Here is a 19,644-nt window from a genome sequence, read left to right on the forward strand (position 1 = left end):
AATGAAAATCAGTTTAAACTAACTGGTTTCGGTTCAATTATTTTAAAATAAAAATCATTTAAATGAGTTTGACTCGTTTTTTTTTTAATTTTTTTTATTTAGATTCGGTTTTTTTATTTCAAGTTTCTAAAATCAAACCGATAAGTTTTTTTAAATTCTAATATATTTAATAATTTTTTTTAATTTTTTTTAATTCTTTTAATTCTCTTTATTTACCAATTTTTTCCTCAACCCTATGATCTACAAATCACAAATCTCTCTTCGCTTATGTTGTAATTTCTGGTTCATGAACAGTGCGGAGCTTACTGAGTGATTAATATTTTTTTGGACGATTAGGATTTTTTAAAACAGTTTAGGGTTTATTATTATTATTATTATTATTATTATGTAATTTTATTTTGATATAGCGATAATATAATAAATCAAGTGCTGATAATTGACATGACAATCTAGTAATACAAAAACTTTTTTTTAAAGTCAGATTCGGGCTGGAGAGAGAGGGAGGAATTCCATAATTATAATTTGATAGCAAGTGGAGTCCACTTCTGAAGAATCTAGATTTGATCATTAGTTGTGGAAGATGTGTTCAGAGCTCAAAATCCTGCAGACTCGCATGATTAATAAAATCTTAAATAAACTTTAATTTACTTTGGTTCTTGTTTGCATTTCACTCTTTTCCAATCCCTCCATGGTGGCCACCCATTCTTCCTCTGTTTGCAGGCTGTGACAGGGTGATTTTGACTCTGGGGCCTCAAAGGCAGGCAGGCAGGCTCGTTGGGTTTTGATTGCCTGTATAAATCTATTATATTAATCTGTCAGAAAGCATGGTTACGTTTTTTTTTTTAGATTACGTTGTTTTATTATTATTATTTTATTAATGTGAATATTCACCTATATCTCAATTAATCTTATATATTCTAAAGTAAATAATTATATATAAAATTATCATATTAATAATTAAAAAACTCGAATATAAAACTACATGAAAAATAAATTTTTTAATCTCAAACTTTTATAACTGAACACCTACTAAATTAGATTACGTTATTTTGCTCAAAGCTGTCATGGAGGTGGTAGTGATGGTGGTGGTTCAGCCCTGGACACCATACATGTAGGGCTTCTAAGACATCCTATCCAAGAAATAATTCTTCCATTTATATATAAAGGATTACAAATTAGTGACCATAATTTTCTAAGTATCTCCCCCCACGTCAAAGGAAACATGCGTACCTGTTTCATGCTAGTTGCAGGCTAAAATCTCTCTAGATAGACGTCTTCTTGTTATCTCTTCTATCCCACCTTCAAACAATAGACTCAGTCCCCATCTCTATCTAAAATCAGCTACTCCCCTATTTCTTCTTGGCTTAGTTGTTTATGCATTCAGTTTCCATGTCCTTGTCTTCATTTCTTTTTGTTGATACCATCTGTTAGTGCTCACCTGCTAATTCTTAGATACGAAAGTGTTCAATTTTGTGATGACCTTTAAATGTAGCTTTTGTTAGGTTCCAAATTTGAATGCTTCTTTCTTAACAAGGAAAGACCTCAAAGTTTGGCTGGCTGTCTTTTTCTATCAGACCATTGGGTATATTTAGTCTTGATATGGTTGCAGTTATTGCTATTGGGTTTGAATGATTTTCTTGTTTTCTTGGAAGGGTAAATCAAGAATGGCAATTGAATTCTGTCCAGAAAGTTCTGCTGGTGTTAGTCCAAGAATTTCATTTTCTCATGATCTTTGCGTACCGGATATTGTTCCCTTTGAACAACGCCTCCCTCTTCGATCAGGTTCATTAGGTAACATTGATTTCGACTTCTGCGCCGTCCGGAAGAGTTTCGACTCATCGTCAGCAGACGAGCTTTTCTCCGATGGAAAAATTCTTCCCACTGAAATCAAGAAAAAGACTGCTTCTGCTAAACAAATGGATTCGTCTGTGCCCTCAAGACAAGTCCTACAAGATGATGTTTCCAGCAATAATAGTCTGAAGAAAGACCGCTTGAAAGAAATGAAGAGTTCGAGTAATTATGAAGCAGAAGATCAAAAGCAAAGTTCAAAATCTTTTTGGAGTTTCAAGAGGAGTAGTAGCTTGAATTGTGCCAGTGGTTATGGAAAAAGTTTGTGTCATTTGCCACTCTTATCGCGAAGCTACTCTGCTGGTTCAACACCAAGAAGTAAGCGAGCACCATTAACGAAAGACACTAACCATAAGCAAAATAAACAAGCATTTTTCAAGTCATCACAATCGTCGTCTACGAAGAATTACCAGAAGCCTCCATTGAAGAAGAATTATGGACCTTATGGAAATGGTGTTCGAGTCAGTCCAGTTCTGAATGTTCCATCAGGGAATCTATTTGGTTTAGGTTCAATCTTCTTCAATGGAAAAGATAAGAAGAACATGAAGAAGTGACTTACCAAATATGTGCTTTAATTAAAAACTACTTTCAGCCTAAATTTGATTGCTGTTTTTTTGGTGGCTTGATGTTTTTCTTTTCTTTACTTAAAATATTTTTGTTTACTTGATTTGCCATTTGAAAAGATTGCCATGAAGACAAAGAGATAGAAAGGTGGAGGGGGTTGAGGGACCGAAAGATGATAAAATTCAAGGAATTTGGTTCAGGAGCACAAAATGACAGGTAACCATTGCTTTTGGTATTTGCTCACACATGCTGTAGATAATTTGATTTTTGGTTTCTTCTTTCATTTTATACAAGAAGAGATTATTTAAGTTTGTGGGTATGTTTCTATGGTGTCTAGTTGTTTTCGGTTGGGGAGAACATGACGAGTTGGTTGTTCTTGTTTGGATTCAAGAATTATTAACAAATAATTGTAATTACTGGTTTCAAGATGAATTTCAGTAACATAAATATCCCTTCCCAACTTGCCATTTCGTTTTCTTCTTCCTTTTTGTTAAAAACTATGCATTTTCTCTGATGACTAGCAGCCCCAGATGCAAAAAAAGTAGGCTGCTAGCCCACAAGCACGAAGAAAAGGAAAGTCCTTGCTCATTTTGATTCAAACCAGCAACAGCTAGCCAATTCACTTCATAGTGATTTTCCTAAAATTATTACCAATAGATACTTAGGTAGTATTCACTTCAAATGTTTATGAAGGCATAATTTATAAGCTCGGCAATGATGTAAGAAAATGGTAATTTAATTTTGTTCGAGTCTCTTTAAATGTTTCTTTTCTAGAGGAAATGTTTGCAAACTGTCCAATGTCTCGGCTTCATCTCTTTTCCATACAGAAAAGAACAGCAGCAAGTGTCGTTTTTATTTGTTTGTTGTTTTCCTTTTTTTCTTGCCTGCTTGGCCAACTAGCTAGCTAGGTAGTTGTCAAGAAAGCCTACTGCATGTACTACATCGACAGCATTCAGACCCGAAAGAGATGGAAATATGCAAGAGTGGGAGGGGGGAGCCGGGGGAAGAGCTTCATCATGGCACATGCTGTGTGTCATAAACAAAGACATGTACTCTTGGTTCATGCTCGTCCCTTTTTTATGTATATCTCTTGTTCATGGTGTACACTCTTCAATTCTGCTTCCTCTCCTCCAAATGCTCATCAGTTTTTGTCATGTCTTTGCAATGTTTTAACATGGTATCGTCAGCCTCTGTGTTTCCTTCTCGAGAAAACTAATACACATGCCAATGTTTAGAACAGCCGTGTGGATCCCAGTTCTCAGAACCATCCTGACAACTACCTTACTGGCAGTATACTGCGCGCAAAGAAGATTCCTACCTTATACCTCAACTCTATATAAAAAAATAGACCTCAAGAGGGAATCTGTTGTACCTCCCCTGACTTCTAGTTTTGCCCACCACGGGATTTTAAGTCATTAAACGTGGCTGCCACAACAATCTTTGATGTAAACATATAAGCTTTTGCGGGAGCAGAATCGAACCCATTACCAAAAGCAGAGCCTTTCGCGGCTAGTTGTTCAACGATCTACTTTAAATAAACATCTAACAATTTTTTTTTTATGTATAATGTTTCTACTTTTATCAATCAAGTTTGAAAAGTTAATAAAAGTTAATATTTTATTTATTTATTTTTCTTTCCAATATCATCATTTGATATTTTTTTAGAATAATTGTGATTTTTTTAATTTTTTTATCAAATTATTTCAATCTCATAATCTAAAATATAAATTATTAAGTGAATTTAGACTAATTTACCAGTATCAATTTATTTAGTTAATTGAGATTATAACTTAAATTATTGATTTTTTTTTTAAAAAAAAAAAAGCTTACAACGTCTAAATATTTTACTAAGTAAAAATACAGAGCCGCAGCATATTGCAATCTTTTCATTAGAGAAATCCCTATTAGAGTACTCAATGCAAATTGACACTTGAAAATTTTGTGCTGACATCAAATGGTCACTTGAAACCACCGCGAAAAATGGTCAATTAGCTGGGTAGATTGCCAGCTTCATGGCCCATGCAGCTGTCCTCAGGGACCGACCAGGCAGTAACATATACGTGAATGATTCAAATTGGCCAGTGGCATCTGTGACAAATGCAAAACTAATGATTCAAATCGGCAAATGGAAAGTGTAACAACATTCCTACAGTATTTGAACACTTGTATTCTCTGACAAAATCCTTATCCTCTATTTTTTTCGGTTTGCTTCTCATTATCGCTTAATTATTCTTCCTCCACCCGTTTCTGTATAGTTTTGACAATTACTAGAGCCAATCACGAGGCTTTAATCAATTTAAAACATCATTTTACTGATTCCCAATTTGATAGCAAATACAAAACGACTAACAGGGGAGTGCCTTGTGTTCCTGTCGTACATAACCACTCAAAACAGGACTTCCTAAAAGAAACAAGCAGCTTGCCGATTCAGCAACTCAGGATGCCGGACTTGTGACACAATAAGACTTGTGTTTTTTTTTTTGTATCTCTTGATATTTCCTCTCGTTTTACATGGTACATCTGTTTAGATAGCTCTATTTTTTGCTTTAGTTTCCCTCTCTTGCACAGTAGCTGTGCATGTAGAATTCATTTCCAATCTCCCTTTGGCACTGTTCTATTTTGTTGCAATTTGATAGGCTTTCATTCTCCTCTAGATAGCTTACCATCAAAACAGAAATTGTTGTTTTCCTTGAAAAATCTTGCTGTGCTAGCTTTCTTGAAGAATTTCAAGTAATGGCTAATGAATTATGCTTGGATGATTCTTGTGCGGGTCCCAGAATCTCCTTTTCTCGTGATTTTTCCGAGAGAGACATTGTGCCGATAGAACAGCGCCCTCCCCAATCAAGTTCATTGAATTCAGATTTTTGCTTTCACAACGACACCATCAATCTAGAATCTCCACTGGCAGACGAACTATTCCTGAATGGGAAGATCGTCCCTGTTGAAATCAAGAAAATTATTCCTCCCTTGACACATGCACAAGAACAACCTGTATGTCCAACTCCACAACCACAGGTATGTCTTGATGCTACCTTAACTGGAAAGGATTCAAGTCATGAGAGCTTGAATGTAATCAAGATCAACACAAGCAAAGGAAACAGCATTGATCAAGAATTTTCATCCTTGAGGGAACCTTTCCTTAATCGGGAAATCATTATTCCTCTCAAATTCAAGAAAAAGAAAAACATTTCACCACCATTTTCACTACTAGGTGCATTTCTTGATGCTGCTGATGAAAACGATGAAGATACTAACAAAGGTTCAAATCGTTGGATGATCAAGAATGCAAGAAACAAACCGGACGGCCACGAGAAACAAAACTCGAAACAATCTTCACGTTTCAAGAGGCGCAGTAGCTCGAGTCGTGCTAGCATATGTGGAGGGATCTCATGTCCTTTTCCATTCTTTTGTCGAAGCAACTCTGATGTATATGTACCAAATGAGAAGGGAATACCATTGTCATCAAAAAGATTCTCACAATCGTAACATGAATTCACAGAACTGGAACAAGTTGCGGCGTCTTTCTCCTCCATACAGCTGGTAGATCATTTAATGTGATGAATCATTGAAGAAGAAACGAATTCTCATTTCCACCTTCTTCTCTTACTTTATATTTCATTTCATTACAATTTACTAGGCATGTAACAATCAATATTCATCTTATGGGACTGTTATTCCGTTTTATTATCATGTTACAGTACATTGTCAAGGTTCGATTTGTTTCAATTCTAGAAAGTAAGACCACCTTTTCAGTAAACAAGAGTAATTCTTCTTAGTTTTCTTTTTGTTCATGTGCGCAAAGGTGTCAAATATTCAATAACTAGATTTCAAATCGAATCAAACCAGACTGGTCTAACAAGATGAAGGTTCTTTCACTTCATCGTATTATTTCTTCTCTAACTCAAATATTCACTTGATCTTTTGTTGCTGGGCTGCTTTTAGAGAGCAAGACCATTAAATACTTAGGCTTCTGGCCCACTACAATTGGATTAATGTTCATGATGGGCTTGGGTCCTTTTTGTTCCTAGCACTTCCTTGTGGACCGCTGTTATTATGGGCTAATCTTGATTTACATGTGGTCCAACTCAAGGTTCGATTCAAAAAAAACTATAGGAATTGTCCCAACATTATTATTGATAGTTTCTTAAAGAAGAAAAAACTTTTTTATGTTAAAGAAGCGTTGTTTTTTTATTTTGTTATAAAAATATTTTTTTCCTTAATGTATCATTGTGAGCTTTTTATATATATTAAATAAACTGGCTTATCTACATATACCAAATTTTTTATTTTTAATGCAAAGTGTTAAAATGAATAACACTATTCATGGGCTGAAATAGAAGTTTGCAATATATATAGCATGGTAATTATACTAGTTCATAATTAATTTATTTTGAATCTAAAATCTTGAATTATCATCTAATTTCCTACATTCATTTTCATGGAATAAACACAAGAAATATAATGATTAATATGTAGCCTGAATAATAATTAATATGTAGCCTGAATAAAAAATTTGTGATGCAGTCCCAACAAAAAACGGTGCCGTATACGTATGAACATTTTATGCCTTTTTATTATCCTTCAAAAATGTATGGTGGATAGAAAGCAGCTGCAGAAATAAAAACAAATCATTTTTTTCCGACGTTCATATTTTTGTTCTTTGAAATTTAAATAGCCTCTTGCAATCCCACCCCAACCCCCCTCTCGCACATAAAAGTGAATGATAACAAGATTCTTATAAATCAAAATTTTTAAATATAAAAAATACAAGATTATAAAAATACTTAATTTTTATTCATTTAAATATTTAATTGCTTATTAAAAAGCTATCATAACCTTTTATATAGAAAAAACCAACTAAAAAACCCTACTAATACTAAATAAAAAAATAAACTATGAAAATTATTCCATTCAAATAAAAAAACACATAATAATACAAAATAAAAAAAATAGAAATAGAAAAACACAAGATTAACTAAAAAAAATATTTATCTCTTGTATTAGTCTCCCTAGATTGGAAGGAATTTATTCTCAGTTCAAATTTTAGTTAGAAAATATCACCCACCACAAATATCTTTTTATAACTAGTCTAATTCATAATTGATTCCTAACATTTTTACGGGATTATGTAATTATAAATTCTTAACACAATATATTTATATGAATCATTTTATTATAAATTTATAACATAATATTTTTATATTAGTTAATCTCTAATACAATATTTTTATATGAGATACCACATCATAAACCCACTATCAGAATTAATGTTAATAACAACAACCAAAACAGATGAAAACTATAAACTAGTTTCATCATGTCTTTTTTTCAGGAGGACCTTCTCATACCTTCGACCTGGGCAGGTCCAGTTTTGCGACCTTTTCTAACCACTGTAGAATTTCTTGACGCATCCCACAGAAAGCTTGTTCCTAGTCCCGGTCATCTACATTTTAATAAAAATTAATTAGTCGATATCTTGAGGGCCTTCAAATTGGCGGCGCCAGCTTGTTTTGAAGGAAGGATATGCCGGGGAGAATGATTTATATTATATGATCTCAAGATTGGAGTGCACATATAATGGTAGAGTCTGGACAAACTTCTAGACATAAACCTTTAGAATGATTTATATTTTTTAATTCCATGATTGGATTAAGTTAAAATTTTACAAGTGTATTTTATAAATCTGATTTTATAGTGAATCAGCCGACTCTAATCATACCCAGATTGGATATAAAAAATATTGTTTCATAGTTATTTTTATATTCTTTTGATCATAGTTGGGTTTCAAAATCTTACTTGCTGTGAGTTCTCTAGTTTAAGTTCTCTATTTAAAACAACTAGTATGTTATTTTTGCATGGTTTAAGATTATGATTATTCACATTATAATTTAGTTGCAATTTGAGAGCTTAAGAAACTCTAATTTTTTTCTCTGCAATTTACATTATAATTTCTAAAACTTAAACAATCCTAGCTTATTTCTAATCTCAAGAAGACATGAGATTATACCCCTAAAAAAAGAGAGAGAAGCATGAGATAATGGAGCCCGTTTACTAGATTAGACCACAACTCGTCTTTAGATTAAGCTTTGGAGGTAAAAATGGTTTAAGTTTTGTTGGTAAATAAACAAAGAGGACAGACCATTTGATCACTTAACAATTATTTAAAACCTCACCTTGAATTATCAGCTATTTTTGTCAATAAATAGTTTAATTCTATTTCCAGACGCTCCAGTTCGAAGGAAAAATAAAAATAAAACTTTGTTTACATTATTTAAATTAAAAAAAAAAAGAGGTTATGGTCGATCGCTGGTGCTAAAAATATACACAAATTAATGTTTTTGTTTTAATGCAACAAGATAGTGGGCAAGGATAGTTTGACTTGGACTTTCTTCTCAAGAATTCAGAAATTAATTATGATATGATCCAGAAATTTGCATTGACTACAATGTCCAGAGAGCCATGAGGACCCCGCAATCTTTTCCTCTTTATAACCCATTTGAGACGCATGTGAATGAATTAATTAAAAAACAATCTAGTTTAAATTTAATTATTTAGTTGTTTCACTGATAATTTACCTTTCACTTTGTTGACAAAACCAGCATCCGTGAAAGTATTTTATAAGAATTCCTGTTTTTTTAATATTTTAATATAATTTTGATGCAAATCTACGCCAGCAGAATTGTAATTAATTTTATTTAGGACGTGTTCAGAAAATATATATATTAAAGTCCATTGCGCATCTTAATTCTAGTCAAAATCCAGTCTAGGCAGTTAAGGGTGGATCCAGATACCTAAGGTTTCTACTACTAAATAATGATAAAAATAGCAAAACCCAGATGAAAGAAAGAATCCATATGCTTGAGCTCTGACTCACTTTGTCAGCCATGGTGGGCATAAGATCCAGACAGATGATGAACAGATAAACCACACTAGTGCTCTCCTCTCTCTCATATGTGCCTTCATGAGCATGTAATTGTTGTTATTTAGCCATGGTAGACACTACGATCAGAGCTCTGGCTCTCCTCCTTTCCCCCACCACGTTTTTATAGTACTATGTAATTGTTATTTTAAAAAAAAATATTATTAGATTAATAAGCATAAATGTTTATTTTTTAAATATGTAAATATTAATTGTATATGCTCAAAAGCATTACTATTGTACATGATTATATGGTTTCCATTACATTTAATGTATTTAACAGTGCCCTTGGATCAACATCGTCTCGGATAACCCGTTACTTTCTTAATTAGCATTCACCAATTTAACTCAATTTTCTACTGTTTACCTTTTTCTTGTGATCTTCCAGCATATCACATAAACAGCTCCAATCCAAAGATTAACAAGGGGTGATTATGTTCAATTTAATTTGATTTTTATTAAAAAAATAATTAAATTGATTGTTTGAAAAAAACTAAAATTAGTTTAAATTAACTAATTTCGATTCAGTTATATTAAAATAAAAATCATTCAAATCAATTTGCTCAATTTTTTAAGCTTGACTAGGTTTTTTTTTGTTTAGATTCGATTTTTTTTATTTCAAGTTTATAAAATCAAATCTATAATTCTTTTTAAATTCTAATATATTTAATTAGTTTTTTTACTATTTATTTTCTTAAATATATTTTTAATTCTCTTAATTTTCTTGATTTTTTGAGTTTTTCCTCAACCCTATTATCTACAAATCACAAATCTCTCTTTGCTTATGTTGTAATTTGTGGTTCATGAACAGTGCGGAGCGTACTGAGTGATTAATATTTTTTTGGACGATAAACTTTCTACGGTTTACCTTTTTCTTCCGATCTTCCAGCATATCACATAAACAGCTCAAACCCAAATATTTTTAATTTAATTTAATTTTTATTAAAAAAATAATAAAATTAATTATTTAAAAAAATTAAAACTAAATGAAAATCAGTTTAAACTAACTGGTTTCGGTTCAATTATTTTAAAATAAAAATCATTTAAATGAGTTTGACTCGTTTTTTTTTTAATTTTTTTTATTTAGATTCGGTTTTTTTATTTCAAGTTTCTAAAATCAAACCGATAAGTTTTTTTAAATTCTAATATATTTAATAATTTTTTTTAATTTTTTTTAATTCTTTTAATTCTCTTTATTTACCAATTTTTTCCTCAACCCTATGATCTACAAATCACAAATCTCTCTTCGCTTATGTTGTAATTTCTGGTTCATGAACAGTGCGGAGCTTACTGAGTGATTAATATTTTTTTGGACGATTAGGATTTTTTAAAACAGTTTAGGGTTTATTATTATTATTATTATTATTATTATGTAATTTTATTTTGATATAGCGATAATATAATAAATCAAGTGCTGATAATTGACATGACAATCTAGTAATACAAAAACTTTTTTTTAAAGTCAGATTCGGGCTGGAGAGAGAGGGAGGAATTCCATAATTATAATTTGATAGCAAGTGGAGTCCACTTCTGAAGAATCTAGATTTGATCATTAGTTGTGGAAGATGTGTTCAGAGCTCAAAATCCTGCAGACTCGCATGATTAATAAAATCTTAAATAAACTTTAATTTACTTTGGTTCTTGTTTGCATTTCACTCTTTTCCAATCCCTCCATGGTGGCCACCCATTCCTCCTCTGTTTGCAGGCTGTGACAGGGTGATTTTGACTCTGGGGCCTCAAAGGCAGGCAGGCATACTCGTTGGGTTTTGATTGCCTGTATAAATCTATTACATTAATCTGTCAGAAAACATGGTTACGTTTTTTTTTTTTAGATTACGTTGTTTTATTATTATTATTTTATTAATGTGAATATTCACCTATATCTCAATTAATCTTATATATTCTAAAGTAAATAATTATATATAAAATTATCATATTAATAATTAAAAAACTCGAATATAAAACTACATGAAAAATAAATTTTTTAATCTCAAACTTTTATAACTGAACACCTACTAAATTAGATTACGTTATTTTGCTCAAAGCTGTCATGGAGGTGGTAGTGATGGTGGTGGTTCAGCCCTGGACACCATACATGTAGGGCTTCTAAGACATCCTATCCAAGAAATAATTCTTCCATTTATATATAAAGGATTACAAATTAGTGACCATAATTTTCTAAGTATCTCCCCCCACGTCAAAGGAAACATGCGTACCTGTTTCATGCTAGTTGCAGGCTAAAATCTCTCTAGATAGACGTCTTCTTGTTATCTCTTCTATCCCACCTTCAAACAATAGACTCAGTCCCCATCTCTATCTAAAATCAGCTACTCCCCTATTTCTTCTTGGCTTAGTTGTTTATGCATTCAGTTTCCATGTCCTTGTCTTCATTTCTTTTTGTTGATACCATCTGTTAGTGCTCACCTGCTAATTCTTAGATACGAAAGTCTTCAATTTTGTGATGACCTTTAAATGTAGCTTTTGTTAGGTTCCAAATTTGAATGCTTCTTTCTTAACAAGGAAAGACCTCAAAGTTTGGCTGGCTGTCTTTTTCTATCAGACCATTGGGTATATTTAGTCTTGATATGGTTGCAGTTATTGCTATTGGGTTTGAATGATTTTCTTGTTTTCTTGGAAGGGTAAATCAAGAATGGCAATTGAATTCTGTCCAGAAAGTTCTGCTGGTGTTAGTCCAAGAATTTCATTTTCTCATGATCTTTGCGTACCGGATATTGTTCCCTTTGAACAACGCCTCCCTCTTCGATCAGGTTCATTAGGTAACATTGATTTCGACTTCTGCGCCGTCCGGAAGAGTTTCGACTCATCGTCAGCAGACGAGCTTTTCTCCGATGGAAAAATTCTTCCCACTGAAATCAAGAAAAAGACTGCTTCTGCTAAACAAATGGATTCGTCTGTGCCCTCAAGACAAGTCCTACAAGATGATGTTTCCAGCAATAATAGTCTGAAGAAAGACCGCTTGAAAGAAATGAAGAGTTCGAGTAATTATGAAGCAGAAGATCAAAAGCAAAGTTCAAAATCTTTTTGGAGTTTCAAGAGGAGTAGTAGCTTGAATTGTGCCAGTGGTTATGGAAAAAGTTTGTGTCATTTGCCACTCTTATCGCGAAGCTACTCTGCTGGTTCAACACCAAGAAGTAAGCGAGCACCATTAACGAAAGACACTAACCATAAGCAAAATAAACAAGCATTTTTCAAGTCATCACAATCGTCGTCTACGAAGAATTACCAGAAGCCTCCATTGAAGAAGAATTATGGACCTTATGGAAATGGTGTTCGAGTCAGTCCAGTTCTGAATGTTCCATCAGGGAATCTATTTGGTTTAGGTTCAATCTTCTTCAATGGAAAAGATAAGAAGAACATGAAGAAGTGACTTACCAAATATGTGCTTTAATTAAAAACTACTTTCAGCCTAAATTTGAATGCTGTTTTTTTGGTGGCTTGATGTTTTTCTTTTCTTTACTTAAAATATTTTTGTTTACTTGATTTGCCATTTGAAAAGATTGCCATGAAGACAAAGAGATAGAAAGGTGGAGGGGGTTGAGGGACCGAAAGATGATAAAATTCAAGGAATTTGGTTCAGGAGCACAAAATGACAGGTAACCATTGCTTTTGGTATTTGCTCACACATGCTGTAGATAATTTGATTTTTGGTTTCTTCTTTCATTTTATACAAGAAGAGATTATTTAAGTTTGTGGGTATGTTTCTATGGTGTCTAGTTGTTTTCGGTTGGGGAGAACATGACGAGTTGGTTGTTCTTGTTTGGATTCAAGAATTATTAACAAATAATTGTAATTACTGGTTTCAAGATGAATTTCAGTAACATAAATATCCCTTCCCAACTTGCCATTTCGTTTTCTTCTTCCTTTTTGTTAAAAACTATGCATTTTCTCTGATGACTAGCAGCCCCAGATGCAAAAAAAGTAGGCTGCTAGCTCACAAGCACGAAGAAAAGGAAAGTCCTTGCTCATTTTGATTCAAACCAGCAACAGCTAGCCAATTCACTTCATAGTGATTTTCCTAAAATTATTACCAATAGATACTTGGGTAGTATTCACTTCAAATGTTTATGGAGGCATAATTTATAAGCTCGGCAATGATGTAAGAAAATGGTAATTTAATTTTGTTCGAGTCTCTTTAAATGTTTCTTTTCTAGAGGAAATGTTTGCAAACTGTCCAATGTCTCGGCTTCATCTCTTTTCCATACAGAAAAGAACAGCAGCAAGTGTCGTTTTTATTTGTTTGTTGTTTTCCTTTTTTTCTTGCCTGCTTGGCCAACTAGCTAGCTAGGTAGTTGTCAAGAAAGCCTACTGATGTACTACATCGACAGCATTCAGACCCGAAAGAGATGGAAATATGCAAGAGTGGGAGGGGGGAGCCGGGGGAAGAGCTTCATCATGGCACATGCTGTGTGTCATAAACAAAGACATGTACTCTTGGTTCATGCTCGTCCCTTTTTTATGTATATCTCTTGTTCATGGTGTACACTCTTCAATTCTGCTTCCTCTCCTCCAAATGCTCATCAGTTTTTGTCATGTCTTGCAATGTTTTAACATGGTATCGTCAGCCTCTGTGTTTCCTTCTCGAGAAAACTAATACACATGCCAATGTTTAGAACAGCCGTGTGGATCCCAGTTCTCAGAACCATCCTGACAACTACCTTACTGGCAGTATACTGCGCGCAAAGAAGATTCCTACCTTATACCTCAACTCTATATAAAAAAATAGACCTCAAGAGGGAATCTGTTGTACCTCCCTTGACTTCTAGTTTTGCCCACCACGGGATTTTAAGTCATTGAACGTGGCTGCCACAACAATCTTTGATGTAAACATATAAGCTTTTGTGGGAGCAGAATCGAACCCATTACCAAAAGCAGAGCCTTTCGCGGCTAGTTGTTCAACGATCTACTTTAAATAAACATCTAACAATTTTTTTTTTATGTATAATGTTTCTACTTTTATCAATCAAGTTTGAAAAGTTAATAAAAGTTAATATTTTATTTATTTATTTTTCTTTCCAATATCATCATTTGATATTTTTTTAGAATAATTGTGATTTTTTTAATTTTTTTATCAAATTATTTCAATCTCATATTTTTATGATTTTTTTATCAAATTATTTCAATCTCATAATCTAAAATATAAATTATTAGGTGAATTTAGACTAATTTACCAGTACCAATTTTTTTAGCTAATTGAGATTATAACTTAAATTATTGATTTTTTTTTTAAAAAAAAAAAAGCTTACAACGTCTAAATATTTTACTAAGTAAAAATACAGAAAAAAAAAGCTTACAACATCTAAATATTTTACTAAGTAAAAATACAGAGCCGCAGCATATTGCAATCTTTTCATTAGAGAAATCCCTATTAGAGTACTCAATGCAAATTGACACTTGAAAATTTTGTGCTGACATCAAATGGTCACTTGAAACCACCGCGAAAAATGGTCAATTAGCTGGGTAGATTGCCAGCTTCATGGCCCATGCAGCTGTCCTCAGGGACCGACCAGGCAGTAACATATACGTGAATGATTCAAATTGGCCAGTGGCATCTGTGACAAATGCAAAACTAATGATTCAAATCGGCAAATGGAAAGTGTAACAACATTCCTACAGTATTTGAACACTTGTATTCTCTGACAAAATCCTTATCCTCTATTTTTTTCGGTTTGCTTCTCATTATCGCTTAATTATTCTTCCTCCACCCGTTTCTGTATAGTTTTGACAATTACTAGAGCCAATCACGAGGCTTTAATCAATTTAAAACATCATTTTACTGATTCCCAATTTGATAGCAAATACAAAACGACTAACAGGGGAGTGCCTTGTGTTCCTGTCGTACATAACCACTCAAAACAGGACTTCCTAAAAGAAACAAGCAGCTTGCCGTTTCAGCAACTCAGGATGCCGGACTTGTGACACAATAAGACTTGTGTTTTTTTTTTTGTATCTCTTGATATTTCCTCTCGTTTTACATGGTACATCTGTTTAGATAGCTCTATTTTTTGCTTTAGTTTCCCTCTCTTGCACAGTAGCTGTGCATGTAGAATTCATTTCCAATCTCCCTTTGGCACTGTTCTATTTTGTTGCAATTTGATAGGCTTTCATTCTCCTCTAGATAGCTTACCATCAAAACAGAAATTGTTGTTTTCCTTGAAAAATCTTGCTGTGCTAGCTTTCTTGAAGAATTTCAAGTAATGGCTAATGAATTATGCTTGGATGATTCTTGTGCGGGTCCCAGAATCTCCTTTTCTCGTGATTTTTCCGAGAGAGGCATTGTGCCGATAGAACAGCGCCCTCCCCAATCAAGTTCATTGAATTCAGATTTTTGCTTTCACAACGACACCATCAATCTAGAATCTCCACTGGCAGACGAACTATTCCTGAATGGGAAGATCGTCCCTGTTGAAATCAAGAAAATTATTCCTCCCTTGACACATGCACAAGAACAACCTGTATGTCCAACTCCACAACCACAGGTATGTCTTGATGCTACCTTAACTGGAAAGGATTCAAGTCATGAGAGCTTGAATGTAATCAAGATCAACACAAGCAAAGGAAACAGCATTGATCAAGAATTTTCATCCTTGAGGGAACCTTTCCTTAATCGGGAAATCATTATTCCTCTCAAATTCAAGAAAAAGAAAAACATTTCACCACCATTTTCACTACTAGGTGCATTTCTTGATGCTGCTGATGAAAACGATGAAGATACTAACAAAGGTTCAAATCGTTGGATGATCAAGAATGCAAGAAACAAACCGGACGGCCACGAGAAACAAAACTCGAAACAATCTTCACGTTTCAAGAGGCGCAGTAGCTGGAGTCGTGCTAGCATATGTGGAGGGATCTCATGTCCTTTTCCATTCTTTTGTCGAAGCAACTCTGATGTATATGTACCAAATGAGAAGGGAATACCATTGTCATCAAAAAGATTCTCACAATCGTAACATGAATTCACAGAACTGGAACAAGTTGCGGCGTCTTTCTCCTCCATACAGCTGGTAGATCATTTAATGTGATGAATCATTGAAGAAGAAACGAATTCTCATTTCCACCTTCTTCTCTTACTTTATATTTCATTTCATTACAATTTACTAGGCATGTAACAATCAATATTCATCTTATGGGACTGTTATTCCGTTTTATTATCATGTTACAGTACATTGTCAAGGTTCGATTTGTTTCAATTCTAGAAAGTAAGACCACCTTTTCAGTAAACAAGAGTAATTCTTCTTAGTTTTCTTTTTGGTCATGTGCGCAAAGGTGTCAAATATTCAATAACTTGATTATTCAATAACTAGATTTCAAATTGAATCAAACCAGACTGGTCTAACAAGATGAAGATTCTTTCACTTCATCGTGTTATTTCTTCTCTAACTCAAATATTCACTTGATCTTTTGTTGCTGGGCTGTTTTTAGAGAACAAGACCATTAAATACTTAGGCTTCTGGCCCACTACTATTGGATTAGTTTTTAAGACGGGCTTGGGTCGTTTTTGTTCCTAACACTTCCTTGTGGACCGCTGTTATTGTAGCTAATCTTGATTTAGATATGGTCCAAGCTCGATTCAAAAAAAAAAACTATAGGAATTGTCCCAATAATAATGAAGAAGAAAAAACTTTTTTATGTTAAAGAAGGGTTTTTTTTATGTTGTTATAAAAAAAAAATTTTCCTTCATGTATCATTGTGAACTTTTTATATAAATTAAATAAACTGGCTTATCTACATATACCAATTTTTTTTTATTTTTAATGCAAAGTTTTAAAATGAATAACACTATTCACGGGCTGAAATAGAAGTTTGCGATATATATAACATGGTAATTATACTAGTTCATGATTAATTTATTTTGAATATAAAATCTTGAATTATGTTCTTATTTCCTACATTCATTTTCATGGAATAAACACAAGAAATATAATGATTAATACGTAGCCTGAATAAAAAATTTGTGATGCAGTCCCAACAAAAAACGGTGCCGTATACGTATGAACATTTTATGCCTTTTTATTATCCTTCAAAAATGTATGGTGGATAGAAAGCAGCTGCAGAAATAAAAACAAATCATTTTTTTCTGACGTTCATATTTTTGTTCTTTGAAATTTAAATAGCCTCTTGCAATCCCACCCCAACCCCCCTCTCGCACATAAAAGTGAATGATAACAAGATTCTTATAAATCAAAATTTTTAAATATAAAAAATACAAGATTATAAAAATACTTATTTTTATTCATTAAGTATTTAATTGCTCATTAACAAGCTAGCATAGCCTTTTATATAGAAAAAACAACTAAAAACCCTACTAATACTAAATAAAAAAATAAACTATGAAAATAATTCCATTCAAATAAAAAAAACACATAATAATACAAAAAAAAACACAAGATTAAAAGATATTTATCTCTTGTATTAGTCTTCCTAGATTGAAAGGAATTTATTCTAAGTTCAAATTTTAGTTAGAAAATATTATCCACCATGAATATCTTTTTATACCTAGTTTAATTTATTATGAATTCCTAACATTTTTATGGGATTATGTAATTATAAATTCTTAACACAATATATTTATATGAATCATTGTAAATTTATAACATAATATTTTTATATTAGTTAATCCCTAATACAATATTTTTATAGGAGATACCACATCATAAACCCACTATCAGAATTAATGTTAATAACAACAACCAAAACAGATGAAAACTATAAACTAGTTTCATCATGTCTTTTTTTCAGGAGGACCTTCTCATACCTTCGACCTGGGCAGGTCCAGTTTTGCGACCTTTTCTAACCACTGTAGAATTTCTTGACGCATCCCACAGAAAGCTTGTTCCTAGTCCCGGTCATCTACATTTTAATAAAAATTAATTAGTCGATATCTTGACGGCCTTCAAATTGGCGGCGCCAGCTTGTTTTGAAGGAAAGATATGCCGGGGAGAATGATTTATATGATCTCAAGATTGGAGTGCATATATAATGGCAGTGTCTGGACAAACTTCTAGACATAAACTTTTAGAATGATTTATATTTTTTAATTCCATGATTGGATTAAGTTAAAATTTTACAAGTGTATTTTATAAATCTGATTTTATAGTGAATCAGCCGACTCTAATCATACCCAGATTAGATATAAAAAAAAATTGTTTCATAGTTATTTTTATATTCTTTTGATCATAGTTGGGTTTCAAAATCTTACTTGCTGTGAGTTCTCTAGTTTAAGTTCTCTATTTAAAACAATTACTATGTTATTTTTGCATGGTTTAAGATTATGATTATTCACATTATAATTTAGTTGCAATTTGAGAGCTTAAGAAACTCTAATTTTTTTCTCTACAATTTACTGCTATAATTTTTAAAACTTAAACAATCCTAGCTTATTTCTTATCTCAAGAAGACATGAGATTATACCAAAAGGAGAGAGAAGCATGAGATAATGGAGCCCGTTTGCTAGATCAGACCACAACTCGTCTTTAGATTAAGCTTTGGAGGTAACAATGGTTTAAGTTTTGTTGGTAAATAAACAAAGAGGACAGACCATTTGATCACTTAACAATTATTTAAAACCTTACCTTGAATTATGAGCTATTTTTGTCAATAAATAGTTTAATTCTATTTCCAGACGCTCCAGTTCGAAGGAAAAATAAAAATAAAACTTTGTTTACATTATTTAAATTAAAAAAAAAAAGAGGTTATGGTCGATCGCTGGTGCTAAAAATATACATAAATTAATGTTTTTGTTTCAATGCAACAAGATAGTGGGCAAGGATGGTTTGACTTGGACTTTCTTCTCAAGAATTAAGAAATTAATTATGATATGATCCAGAAATTTGCATTGACTACAACGTCCAGAGAGCCATGAGGACCCCGCAATCTTTTCCTCTTCATAACCCATTTGAAACGCATGTGATTGAATTAATTAAAAAAATTTCAAAAATCAAGCTCGTCTCACCTACTCCCATCCATGTCAGTGGATCCCAGTCATGAAACCCTTGGTTGAAAAAAATAGTCTTTTTTTTTTTTTTAATGGAAGCCAGGACCTTCTGCTCCTGGAGCCTGTTTTTGCATTGAATACAATGTTTAAAAAGATTGTTTGGTGTTTTTTATTTAAAATTATATTAAAATAATTTTTTTTTAATTTTTCAAAATTATTTTTAATATCAGGGTTTTAAAATATCTAAAAATAATAAAAATATATTAATTTAAAAAAAAACTTTTAATTTTTTTAAAATATAAAAACAAAGCAAAATTAGACTTCCCAGAATTCTATCTACGCATGCGTGTACAACAATATC

At 32.5% G+C, this 19,644-nt stretch overlaps 4 protein-coding genes across 5 annotated transcripts; all 4 read left to right on the forward strand.

The window, feature by feature from the left end:
• Positions 1-1,176: 1,176 nt before the first annotated feature.
• Positions 1,177-2,877, forward strand: LOC105123381 (uncharacterized). Its single transcript, XM_011022953.1, has one exon. The coding sequence runs from the start codon at positions 1,629-1,631 to the stop codon at positions 2,400-2,402; it is 774 nt and encodes a 257-aa protein (XP_011021255.1). The 5' UTR covers positions 1,177-1,628; the 3' UTR covers positions 2,403-2,877.
• Positions 2,878-4,963: 2,086 nt separating this feature from the next.
• LOC105123382 (uncharacterized) lies at positions 4,964-6,107 on the forward strand. The gene is made up of 2 exons (XM_011022954.1): positions 4,964-5,774; positions 5,885-6,107. The coding sequence occupies exons 1-2, from the start codon at positions 5,146-5,148 to the stop codon at positions 5,901-5,903; spliced, it is 648 nt and encodes a 215-aa protein (XP_011021256.1). The 5' UTR covers positions 4,964-5,145; the 3' UTR covers positions 5,904-6,107.
• Positions 6,108-11,478: 5,371 nt separating this feature from the next.
• On the forward strand, positions 11,479-13,191 carry LOC105123383 (uncharacterized). Its single transcript, XM_011022955.1, has one exon. The coding sequence runs from the start codon at positions 11,946-11,948 to the stop codon at positions 12,717-12,719; it is 774 nt and encodes a 257-aa protein (XP_011021257.1). The 5' UTR covers positions 11,479-11,945; the 3' UTR covers positions 12,720-13,191.
• Positions 13,192-15,364: 2,173 nt separating this feature from the next.
• On the forward strand, positions 15,365-16,457 carry LOC105123384 (uncharacterized). 2 transcript variants are annotated; one of them, XM_011022958.1, is made up of 2 exons: positions 15,365-16,175; positions 16,286-16,457. In XM_011022958.1, the coding sequence occupies exons 1-2, from the start codon at positions 15,547-15,549 to the stop codon at positions 16,302-16,304; spliced, it is 648 nt and encodes a 215-aa protein (XP_011021260.1). In that variant the 5' UTR covers positions 15,365-15,546; the 3' UTR covers positions 16,305-16,457. The 2 variants fall into 2 exon arrangements, with proteins under 2 accessions (XP_011021260.1, XP_011021259.1); XM_011022957.1 differs by having other exon boundaries at positions 15,365-16,457.
• Positions 16,458-19,644: the final 3,187 nt, after the last annotated feature.

Source organism: Populus euphratica, unplaced genomic scaffold (genome assembly GCF_000495115.2).
Source record: "Populus euphratica unplaced genomic scaffold, PopEup_1.0 scaffold10.1, whole genome shotgun sequence".
NCBI classification, from domain to species: Eukaryota; Viridiplantae; Streptophyta; class Magnoliopsida; order Malpighiales; family Salicaceae; genus Populus; species Populus euphratica.